Below are 11,645 nucleotides of genomic sequence, written 5' to 3'. Positions count from 1 at the left end.
GCAAAATACGTATTTATACCTATTTACACGCACCTTGATGTAAATATGTGTGTGAACGTGCGGGGTTTGATACCTGAGCACTTCCGGCAGCCAATCACAGGGCTGCCTGAGAGCACGTGGGTGTGATGGTGTCAAGAAACGGCTCTCAGCCAATCACAGCGCTGTGTGACGTTTAACAAAATGGCTGCTTCCTGCCATCAAATGGCGGATGAAACAAAATGGCGGCCCCCTGTGTAGCTGGAGGGTGGGCCTTCCGTGTCCGGGGTTCTTCCGGGTAACACAGGAGGCGGGGCGGCTGGTCCTGCCGGCCAATCACAGCAGAGCGTGTGGCTGCTGCGGCGAATGGCAGCAGGGAGGGGGCGGGGCGGCGGGCGGTGCCGCCCCGCAGCGCGCGGGCGGTGTGAGGGTGGGGCGGGAGCGCCGAGCTGGGAGGGCGGGGCGGGGGGGGGGGGCGGGGGGGGGGCGGGGGGAGGGGAGGGGCACGGACAGAGGAAGGGGCAGGGCAGGGCAGGGGCAAGGGCAAGGGCAGGGGCAGGGCACGGGAAGGGGCGGGGGCAAGGGCAAGGGCAGGGGAAGGGGCAGGGGCAGGGGCACGGACAAGGCAGGGCAGGGGCAGGGGCAGAGCAGGGCAGGGCAGGGCAGGGGCAGGGGCACGGACAAGGCAGTGCAGGGGCAGGGCACGGGCAGGGCACGGGAAGGGGCGGGGGCACAGGCAGTGCAGGGGCAGGGCAGGGGCAGAGCAGTGCCCAGGCTGAGCTGCTCCTCAGTGCCAGCCCGTGCCAGGGGTCAGGGCTGCCCGTGCTGCGCGCCCCTGGCCCCAGTGGGTCTCCTCAGGCCCCAGTAGCTGCCACGGCGGGCTTAGCCAGCCCCACGCCTGGGCATCGCCGGGGCAGGCAGGGCCCTGGTGCCCACGCTGGGTACCAGTTTCACATCCCGGCCCGAGCACTGCAGCGGACGGGGGCTCCCCGGCTGCGGGAGAGCCGCTGCCGTGCCAGCCAGGCTGCCCACCAGCTTCTCTGGGAAGAGTCGCCGGCTCTGCGGTGCCAATTTTCCTGCGGGTACCGTGTGCGTCAGGGCACCGTCTGTGGGACCCCCGCACCGCCACCCGGCCCCAGCGAAGGGGGCTGAGGGGCTCCTGACGCCATATCTGCCATGTGGGCATTTTCAGGGCAGTGTTGGCTGTGGCATGAGAAGCACGAAAGCATCATGTTGACGAGGCTTTTCTGCGCTCGGTGCCATGTCTGAGCATGGCCAGGGCAAGGCATAGGGCTGGGGGCGCTGCAGGGCTGTAGGACCCCCCCTGCATCACAACGCTCAGCACTGTGCCAGAGGGCGGGGATGCCCCAGTGCCAGGGGTGGGGTGAAGAGCCCCTGGGGTCACCCCACAGCACAGGGAGCTGGGGCGAGAAGGCTGTGAGGGGCTCGGACTGGTGCCAGCTGCTGCTATGGAAGAAGGCAGGTAGCCGTCTCAAGGGAGACAGGGCATCAAGCTGGCACAGGGACTGCAGCCCTGCGCTGGCACGTGCAGAGACACCAGCAGATGCAATATCAGCGCGCGCTTTTAGTGCGTGAACAGGCTGGCCGAGCCCCTGGGGCAGCACAGGAGCGGGCACAGCAGCCTGGAGCCCACCCCTACTGCATTGCCAGCCAGCACTGCCAGCAGCCATGCCCCTGCCCTCTGTGGCAGAGCAAGGCTGGCTGGGGCTGCCTGGAGAAGAGAAGGCTCCGGGGAGACCTTCCAGCACCTCCCAGTGCCTAAAGGGGCTACAGGAAAGCTGGAGAGGGGCTTTGGACATGGGTGTGTAGTGACAGGACACGGGGCAATGGCTTTGAACTGAAAGAGGGGAGATTTCAATTAGATCTAAGGAAGAAATTCTTCCCTCTGAGGGTGGTGAGGCACTGGCACAGGTTGCCCAGAGAAGCTGTGGCTGCCCCATCCCTGGCAGCGTTCAAGGCCAGGTTGGATGGGGCTTTGGGCAACCTGGTGTAGTGGAGGGTGTCCCTGCCCATGGCAGGGGGGTTGGGACTTCGAGGTCCCTCCCAACCCAACCCATTCTATGATTTGACTCTCCGCTGCTTCAGGAGCGGCTCTACAAGACCCCCACCCACCTCACCTCGACCCCGGACACCGCGTGCACTGGGGCCCCACTGAGATTGTTGCTTTTTCCCTTTGCCAAGGGACCAGCAGTGCTGCCGACTCACTTTTCCAGCGCTGGCCAGGAGAAGGGAAGACACAAGCGCCTCAGCCCTCTGCTGCTGCCCAGCGTTTGCTGGCTCCCAGCCGCTGCAGGAAGCAGGGGCACAACGGCTGCCAGCCCACACGGTGGTGGGGTAGGTGCAGCCCCGTGCCAGGCACTGGCCCCGTTTTTTCCACACCCAGCACTGCTCCTTGGACCTCTTAAGCTGCTTTGGCTGTCAGGAGTGAGGTGGGGGCTGGTGGTGAGGGAGGAGCGAGTGAGCGGTTCATGTTGGAAAAAAAAAAAAAAAAACCAAACAACACAAACAACCAAAACTAAAAAACACTTTTATTTGACAACAGAAGAACAAACAAAAAGATATTTACAGTAGTTTTTTTGCTCCGTAAATTTCACTCCAATAGGCCCTGCCCTCCCCATGCTTTCTGGTCCATGCCCAGGGGAGCAACACCGGTCCACAGCCCGGGCACTGCTGCCCTGGGGCAGGAAACCACTTTGGTTTGAGTGGGGCAAAATATGGGGAGGAACAGAACTGCAGGGGGGAAGACAGGGGAAGGGCTACCTAGAAATAAGGGAGGGAGTCCTAAAATCCAGGGCTTTTCCCAGAAAGGAGGCAGAGGGCAAAGGCTGGACATAAAATGGAGCCGGAGGAGGTGAGGAAGGGGATGGTCACAGCCACAGGACGAGCATCCCCCTGAAGTGGTGCCCCCTGCCCAGCCGGGCACCGCCGGAGCTGGAGCCATCCCGGTGCTGCACAGGGGCACCTGGCCAGCGCGCCACACCACAGCCAAGCCTTCCCACAGCCCCCAGGAGCTCCTCTCCACCATCACCTTCTCTCTGAAGAAGGCAAGGGCTGGGGCGAGGCGGGGGAAAAACACCAGTTCCCCAAATCAACACTTTTCCCTTCCAGACCCCAGCACCCCGCAGCACCCTGCTCCTCAGCACCGCGGGCTCCAGCCGCTGCAGAGCACCAGACCCTGTGGATGTTGCATCCCTCGTCATGCAATCAGGCTAATTTCTCTAATTAGTGTTTCTCAGGATAGCCAGCACAGGTGCGCACGCATCGCTACCGTACAGTGGGACAGCAACACCTCCGTCCCAGCACCAGCAATGGGCACCAGCGATGCCCAGCTGGGAACTGCTCAGGGCCCAAAACCATCACCAGGCCAAGCTGGGGGGGCCCAGCCAGCTCCCAGCACGGACCAGCGTGTCACTAGAGGTCACCAGCACCGCAGGGCCACGCTCAGCCTTCATCCCAGGGCACCTCATCAGCACTTGGCAGAGACGACTCTGCTTTCCAGGAACCGGGAGCGCTGCACTTGCAGAAGAACACACATGCCCGTGCCTGCAACACACCCCCCTTCCAAATGTGGTGTTTTGTGGTTTTTTGTTGTTGTTTGTTGTTTTTTTTTTTTTTTTTTTTTAAAGTAGAAAATAAAGAAGTTGGATACAAAACTTCCCAGTCTCAGCTCTGCGTCCGCTCCCGGCAGCAGCCCACTGTCAGTGTCTGTCTCTGTTCCGGGACACAACGGGCACGAATTCAGCAGGAACTCAAGAGAAACACGGGGAAGTTGTGGAAATGCTTACAGAAGGGGGGAAAAAAAAAAAATCATATAATAAATCACAATTAAAGGGAAAATGTTTCAACAAAAAAATTGCTAAACAGCACCATAGAGATTTCTACTGACAGCATCCGTAACACCCTACGGCAGCAGAGGAGGGTCCCACGTTTTCCATGCAAAAAAATGCCACAGACTTCGGGTTTCCAGTTCATCCGTCCTTCGCCCTTCCCTGGGCAAGGCAGGGCTCCTGGCCAGCACGAGGGACCAGAAAGACCCTCCACAAATAAAAGGGGAAAAAAAAGGGAGAAGGGGCAGGGGGAATGGAGATCAGAGATTTGGAAAAAAAAAGCTTTTCATCCATAGTCCTTAAAACAGACACCAACTTTCAAAAAAAATAAATTCTCTCTTTCCCTCCCTGAAGAAACGGTGTTGGCTGGACCCTTGTTTACAGGAGAGAGAAAAAGAAGTCAGCAGGTTTTCCAAGGGCAGCTCCGCAGGGACCGTCGGTCGCGGCAGGGAGAGGTCAGGAAAGCTGCAAAGGTCTTTTCACAACGGCCGGACTGCAGCGGCCGCGTCCTCCCGTGCCCGGGGCACCTCGGTGGCGAGGGCAGCAGGTGGGGGCACCTGCCCAGCGAGAGGACAGTGGGATGGGACAGTCCTTCCTCTCCCCCCTTGGCTAACAGGGACCAGAGCCCCGGGGGAGGCAGGAGTCCGCTTCCAAGATGAGCTGGTCAGGGGGTGCGGGCAGATGGGTGGCACAAGGCTGGGAGGGTCGGGCACCCCCCAAGGAAGGGCACCCTGCGGGACCTGGCCCGAGGGGTTATTTGGAGACGGAGGCTCCCAGGGGCTCAGTCTGGGGGGAGAGGGGCAGCTGCCCGCCCTGCCGCTGCGACTCCAGCTCAGCTGCCTTCTGCAGTGCCACCTCCACCAGCAGCTGGAAGCTGCTGAAGTCGTCACCGAAGAGCTCGGGGGGCGTGGGGGGCGGCGTGTTGAAGAGTCCACTGGTGGGGCTGGCTGCCTCGGCGCGGGCCAGCAAGGTCACGGTGCTGCCGGTGGCACCCGACAGCGCTTTAGGGGCAGGGTCTGGCTCCGCTCGCTGCAGACCGGGGGGCTTCTCCCGCTCAGGGCTGCGGGCGCTCACCACCGTCAGGTTGCTGCCCAGCGCCTGGGCGGGGTGGCACAGTACCTGCGGGCACACGGACATCGACAGCACCTTGGAGGCCCCTGCCGCCGTCACGGGAGGTACCACCAGCACCCCGGAGCCGGTGGCAGCCCCCCGCGGCAGGGCCACCTCACCGGCTTTGCCCCCGCGGCGGGAGATGGTGAACTGGTTGGGGTCCTTGCCGTCCTTGCGCAGCATGTCGGGGAGCAGCCGTCTCCGGGCGTTGATGAACCAGTTGCAGATCTGGGAGGAGAGAGGGGCGCAGCGCTGTCAGCCCGGGGCTCCCCGCACCCACAGTGCCACCCTGGGGGTTGGCAGCCCAAAGCCAAGCCAGCAGCAGCCCCCTGCCTGGACCCAGCAAGCAGCTCCCACACACCCCAGCTACCAGAGGGCCCCCCCGCCCCCAGCCCCACACCCCCCTCCCGTGGGGCTCCGGAGAGGCAGAGCTGCTCCTGGCAAGGGCTGCCCAGCCACCACCCACGGAAACCCCAACGCCAGCTGCTTCCTGCCTGGCACCGCCTGCCTGGGGCAGCCCCTTCCTCCCTGCACCCCTGTCCCACTGCCCACAGTGCAACGCTCCCGCTCAGCCCTGCCAGCGACTGTGCTGGGGTGCCAGCCCCCCATGGCACCGCGGGCACCAGCTCACCACAGCAGCACAGTGAACAAACAGAACCCGGGCAGCTTTGGGGCCAAGCCACCTGCTCCCCAGGGAAGGATGGGCTCAGTGCTGTTCCCCCACCGCAGCCCCAAAGTCCCAGCAACTGACTGTGCCCAGCCACGTGAAGACAAAGCGGGGTGCAGCTCCCAGCACCTTCCCAGGGCTCCTGCCATCCCCGCAGAGGCTGTGGTGTTGCACAGAGCCAGCTCAGAGCCCAACGGCCTCCAGCATGTCCCTGGTCTGGGGACAGTTTTCCTTCTCTGGGCGACCCGCTCCAGAGGTCGGCGTGCCCAGTCACGCTTCGCACGCTGCCGCCGGTGCCAACACGCCGCCACTCTGGACAGGAGCACTGAGGCTGCCCGGAGCAGACAGACAGCAGGACGGATGGAAAACCCTAAAAACCATCAGCCCCCAGTACATCGACACCTTCCCGTCCCTCCTGCCAACGAACAAGGTTACACTGAAGTTTCGAGGCTCTTCCAAACGCGCCCAAGGGGCAGAGCTCTGCAGCTGCCCCTCCACACGTCCTTCGAAACACGGCGGCCACGCACACAGTCCCGGCCATTTGTTGTTTCAGCATCTTTATATAAAATGCTACATTAAAATAACTGTCTTATTCCGAGAAAATAATTAGAAGAGAATAAATCAGGGGGGGAAAAAAAAAGAAAATTACTGATCTTTCCCAAATCAACAGCTACATAAAATATTTCTCCCAGGGAGAGAGAACTGAACACAACTTCGACCGTGGCAAGATCTCAGTTGTCCTTTTTTTGTCTTTAAGACAATATTTGGCATTTAACACCCTCAAATACACCCGTCTCATCCCCTTTTCCCTTCCAAACACCCTCCTTTGCAAGCCTTAGCCGCGTCCCCTTGACGTGATGTTGCGATCCCATGGCCACCAGCCGCTGTACATCCCCAAGCAGAGGGATGGGCTCCCAACAAAAAGCCCAAACAACTTCACAGCACTGAGAAGCCCCCTCCAAAATCCTGCCGGTCCCCCCACTAACGCTCCTTCCAGCGTTGCACTCCCTCTGGAGAACCCGGCACGGCGACAGGCACACACACCCACCGGTGACACCGCACAGCATCACCTGCCCGGGCAGCTGGGCTACACCTCAGCTTTGAAGCAAGCAGCTTATTTTAAATGTGGCCATCACTTGGCCCCGCCACCAGCGCACACGGGACCGTCACTTCGGGCTGCGTCTGTCCCCACTGCCACCACAAGAGCAGCGTCCCCTCTGCAGGGAGGAGAAGCCCACCCGTGCAGGAGGGCACGGGCTTGGAAACCTGCCGTTGTCCGGGAAGCCTCGCCAGGACCAGGCACCACTTTCTTACTTCCCGACTTTCTGCAAGAGGGACACACGGCTTCCCACTCTCCCTGGGGACCCGGGGTTGCTCCCTGCTCCCCGGCACTCGGCTCCAGCTCCCCAGGCTGCGGGACTGGGCAGGAGGATGCACAAATAAACAACCCGGGGGTGTTCGGCTGGTGGCTGCAGCAGTGCCCAGCACTCGAGAGGCTCCTGGAGGGGTCGGATCAGCACTGACGGATCAAACCCCGCAGCTGCTCCAGCCTTGCCATAGGGTGTCCCACACCTCCACCCCAGCAGGCTTCTCATCAGGCAGAGATGGCATCCTGCTGCGTCACCTCAGACTGACAAAATCCTGGTGGCAGCCCTCAGCTGGCCCTGGGAAATGCCACTGGGCTGAGACCCTCTCCCTGGGGGTACAGAGGCAGCCTTCTTGCCCAGCACACGCGGGCTGCAGCGGGTCCCATGGCACAGACAACAGCTGGCGCACAGCAAGGCCACACCTCGACACGAGCCCATGTGCTGCCGACACCCTCCCTGGTCCCAAAGAGCTCAGGGCACGGACAACCGGGCACCTGCCGCTCCCACCGCCGCAAGCCCTAGGGTAAACCCCCACGTGCCAGGCATCACCGTGCCAACCCAGTCCAGGACAAGCGCAGGCTCCCACAGCCCCGAATCCATTGCTGCTCCCTCACCGCACTGACCCAAGCCTTCCCAGCACCACTGGTCTCCCCTCGGAGCAGCTGCCCAGACACAAATCTGTTGCACGGCCGGAATTTAAGAAATACATTGAAAAGAAAGTTTGCCTTGCTGGCCAGGAAGGGGGAAACCAGCCAGACACTGCCCACACCCCGGTGTCTGCGCCGTGGCCGGGACAGCTGGCCAGGACCACGCTGAGCCGCAGGGAAAGGAGCCAGAGGTGCAGAGGAAGCCCCAAGGAGCAGAGCTCCGCTGCAAACCCGCTGGCCCTTGCCGGCTCCCCTGCGCACAAGAGCTGTTTCCCACCCCGCTGTGCCCCCAGAACCAGAGAACAGAGCGAAGCCCCTGTTCACCTCCCACCCTGCCGGGCTGGGAGAGGGGGGGATGTGGCCCTGGGCACACAGCGGTCCCCTGCCTGGAGGCTGGTGGCCTTTGCGTGGATGAAAAGGACAGGCAGTGCAGGCAGGTTCTCCCCACCGCCCTAACAGCGGGCAGGGCAAATGCCACAGCTGGAAGGAAAAGCACTGCTCACCCCCGCTGCTGGCAGTGGGCACCCATCGCAACACCACGAGGAGAACATCAGCCCACAACCAGGAGCGGGGCAGGGGAGCTCCTGCCCAGGAGCCCTCAGCTGAGCTGAGCTCCCCTTAACGCAACTGGTGTAACGGGGGCCAGGTGGGCCAGCCAGTGCTGCTGCTAAATGTCCCCCTGGGGTCACAGCCCAGCCCCTCTCCTGGGCTGGCTGTCCCCTGCCCAGCCCCGCGTGCAGGCAGGTGGCAGCCCTGGCCCCGGGGAACAGGATAAAGCAGCACCCCCCGAACCCCCCCCAGCCTGAGGCAGCTTTTACTAACAGGGTGTTGCTCGGTTTGCCCCATCCCAGTCCCTCCATCCTCTGGCTGGCCAAGAAGCTCCGCTCCAGCACTGCCATAAAGCTGGTCCCTGGGGCTCAGCCCTCTGCCAAGAAGAGGCTGCCCACGTGCAGGTGGCTTCACTTCCCTGCCATTCCCTCCCTCGCTGCCCTTCAGAGACAAGTGGTTCCAGCACATCAAGTCCTTTGGGATCTTCAGGGTTCTCCAGGTCCGGCCCAGCCCCAGCACCGTGGCAGAGGACCCAGCAGCATCCCCAGCATGTGGGGGGACTGGTTCCTACCTGCAGCACAGAGAGGCTGGTCTGCCCCGAGAGGCTGAGTTTCTCCTGCTCCGAGGGGTAGGCATTGAAGCGGTGCTCGTACAGCCAGTCCCGGAGGATCTTCACGGACTCCTTGGGGAGATTACCCCTTCTCTTCCTCTTGTTGGACTGCGAGGGGTCCGGGGATGTGGCACTGTCGTCCTCCCCCAGGTCACTATCCGACATGGTGGAGCTGCCCGCAGATCTCTCCTGGTTAAAGCCTGCCAAGGGGGAAACCAAAGAGTCAGCCGCTGTGCCGGGCAGGGGAGCGTGGGGGGCACGCAGGCACAGGAACCCTCCCCACTGCCTCGGGGGTGGAGAGCGGCTCACCCCCTCCTCCCCCGGCCGGGGTGGGGGGAGAGGATGATCCAAGGGCCCCCCGGGGGAAGGAGAAGCTACAGGTTTGCCCAAACAGAGCCCCTGGAGGTCTGCGGAGCCTGCACAGGCGTGCGCCCGGCGCAGGCGAGCGCGGTTCGGGGGGAGCCCCTCGCAGCGGGCAGGAAAAAAGACCGAGCATTTTTTTTTCGGGGGGGGAAAAAAATTTAAAATAATTAAAAAAAAAAAATCTCAGCAGGAGAGAAAGGCCGAGGCTGGAAAGTCGGAGTTGCTCCGGGAGAAGGAGCCACGCGGGGTCATTGTGCGGCGGGGATGGAGGCGGGGGGCGGCGGGGGCGGCTTCCCCGCGCTGCTGTCACGGGCCGGGCGGGCCGGGGACTCGACGGTGCGGACCGGGCCGGGCCCCGCCGCCCCCCGCCGCCCCTCCGGCCGCAACAGGTAGCGCGGCGCGGGGGCCCCTGCCCGCCGCGGACACAAAGCCGGGGGAAGCGGCGAGCCCCGACCCGCCCCCCCCCCCGCCGCCGCCCGGGGTGGCGAAGCAGAAAGAAAGAGAAGCTGGAAACTCGCCCGCGGCCCCCGGCCCCGCACCCCCGCGAACGGCACGAACCGGCCCCAACGCAGCCCCGACCGAACCAACAACACCGGCCAAGTTCGAAACGACGCGGAAAGGGAACAAAACCCACCCGAGCGCGCCCACCCGCGACTCCCACAAACTTTTCACGTCGGGGGCGGCTCCCGGCCCGGCCCGGCCCGGCCCGCACAAAGGCGGCGGGGCCGCGCTCCGCTCCGCGCCGCCCCGCGCTCCCCCGGCCCGGCCGGGACTCCATGTTTGCCGCCCGCCCCGGCTGCGCTCTTACCCCCGGGCCGCCGCCGCCGCCGCCTCGGCCCTTGCATGGGCCGCGCCGGGGTCGCGCCGCCTGCTCCGGTGCCGGTGCCGGTGGCGGGGGTGCGGCGGGACCCTCCCGCGGCCGCAGGGCGGGCGGCCGAGGCGCAGCGAAAAGTTTTGGGTGGGCGGCGGTGACAGATGCCGAGACAGAGTTCCCTTTGTTCCCGAGGAGGCAGGAACTCGGCCGGGCCCCCCGCCCCCGGCCCCGGCCCGCCCGCCCCCGGCTGTCACCGCCGCGGCACCGGGCAGCGGGCACCCGAGCCCCCGCCCCGCCGAGCCCCGGGCCGGTACCTGGCGGTGGCGGCACCCCCGCCCGATGGTGCTCTGCCCCCGCTCCGGGACACGGTGCCCGGCGGGAGGGAGCCCCCGCACCCGCTCAGCCCCGCGGGCTGCAGAAACACCGCGGTAACCCCCCCCCTGCACGGAGCTGCACCCTGGCACCCCAACAGGGGCACCCAACAGGGGCACCCACCCAGGGACATCTGCCCAGGGACATCTGAACAGGGGCACCCACCCAGGGACCCACTCAGGGACATCTGCTTAGGGACATCCAAACAGGGGCACCCACCCAGGCACCCACCCAGGGACATCTGCCCAGGGACATCTGCACAGGGCACCCACCCAGGGACCCACCCAGGGACACCCTCGCAGGGTCACCCACCCAGGGGCACTTGTACACGGCACCGCACAAGCTCCTTCTCCCCGGCCACATAAAGGCCAAACCCTATAACTGAGCACCGAGGGGTTACCAGTGTCTGTGGGCAGGGAACAGGCAGGCACTGGGTGCAGGGGACAGGAGCTCCTGGGGCGAGTGTGGGTGACAGCCCCAGGGACCTCGGACCACCCTGAGGCACCACCGGTGCTTCGTTTCGTGGCTTTTTGACTAAATGGGAAACCCTAATTTTTTTCCCTACTAAATGGGAAACCAGAAGCTCAGCACGTCTCCGCTCCCGTGAAAGGAGAAGGTGTTTCAAAGCAAGGGTGGTATCAAGGAGGCACCAGGTGGGACTTTTGCCGTGTCCATTGCCAACAGGCCCAGTGAGGTCTTTGGAGGTCTTACTGGGTGGCCACTGCTCTCCCTGCGCCTCTCCACTGCGACCGCAGAGCCCAAGGTGACCTTTTGAGCTTTGGAGACCAAATCTCCAGATGTTGCTGGTCCGAGATGTGGCTCCCGCAGGACTTCCTCACCATGTGCTCCACGTCCTTCTGTGATGTGGGGCCGGGTCTCACCTTCACCCTCTGCCAGATACTCAGGAACAGGCAGGTGAGCAGTGCCAAGCCCGGAAGAGGACATGTTCACCATGTCCACCTTGGGGTGGTACCCTCCATCGGTGGAAACCACAGAGAGAAGAGCTGCTCTGAGCAGCGGTGTCACATCCCATGTGTGCCCATCACAGGCACCTTCTGGGCTGTACGGACGACATGGTGAGAAACGCAGACTGATCCCTCCCAGCTCCTACGATGGAGAAGGTGCTGCCACAGGAAGCCAAGATGACCTTATCCAGTGGCCAGCCCAGAGGGGTGCCAGCAGCAAGACCCCCCTCTCAGGGATGTCCTCTTGGGGATGTCCATCCTCCCTCTCAGGGATGTCCATGCTCATCCTTGCCAAGCCAAGCATAGCACACACGTGCATCCCGCAGGGACTTGGGTGCTCGTGGGGCACGGTGGCCC

General features: G+C 63.6%; 1 protein-coding gene across 1 annotated transcript; it reads right to left on the bottom strand.

The window, feature by feature from the left end:
- Positions 1-4,577: 4,577 nt before the first annotated feature.
- Positions 4,578-9,982, bottom strand: TGIF2 (TGFB induced factor homeobox 2). Its single transcript, XM_086623008.1, has 3 exons — positions 9,946-9,982; positions 8,736-8,974; positions 4,578-5,162 (listed from the first exon to the last, which is right to left on the bottom strand). Exons 1-3 carry the CDS (start codon positions 9,980-9,982, stop codon positions 4,578-4,580), a joined length of 861 nt encoding a protein of 286 aa, XP_086479134.1.
- Positions 9,983-11,645: the final 1,663 nt, after the last annotated feature.

Source organism: Tauraco erythrolophus, chromosome 18, assembly GCF_009769465.1.
Source record: "Tauraco erythrolophus isolate bTauEry1 chromosome 18, bTauEry1.pri, whole genome shotgun sequence".
In the NCBI taxonomy this organism is placed as follows: Eukaryota; Metazoa; Chordata; class Aves; order Musophagiformes; family Musophagidae; genus Tauraco; species Tauraco erythrolophus.
The sequence above is the reverse complement of the archived record's forward strand: the minus strand, read 5'-3'. Positions and strand labels throughout refer to the sequence as shown.

Excerpts from the sequence above, each read along its gene's own strand:
- TGIF2 (XM_086623008.1), bottom strand. The coding sequence starts at position 9,982 with ATGCAAGGGCCGAGGCGGCGGCGGCGGCGGCCCGGGG. Across the intron at positions 8,975-9,945 it reads GCGGCGGCGGCGGCCCGGGG|GCTTTAACCAGGAGAGATCT; the intron begins GTAAGAGCGCAG and ends CCCCCTTGGCAG. Across the intron at positions 5,163-8,735 it reads CCAGCCTCTCTGTGCTGCAG|ATCTGCAACTGGTTCATCAA; the intron begins GTAGGAACCAGT and ends CTCTCCTCCCAG.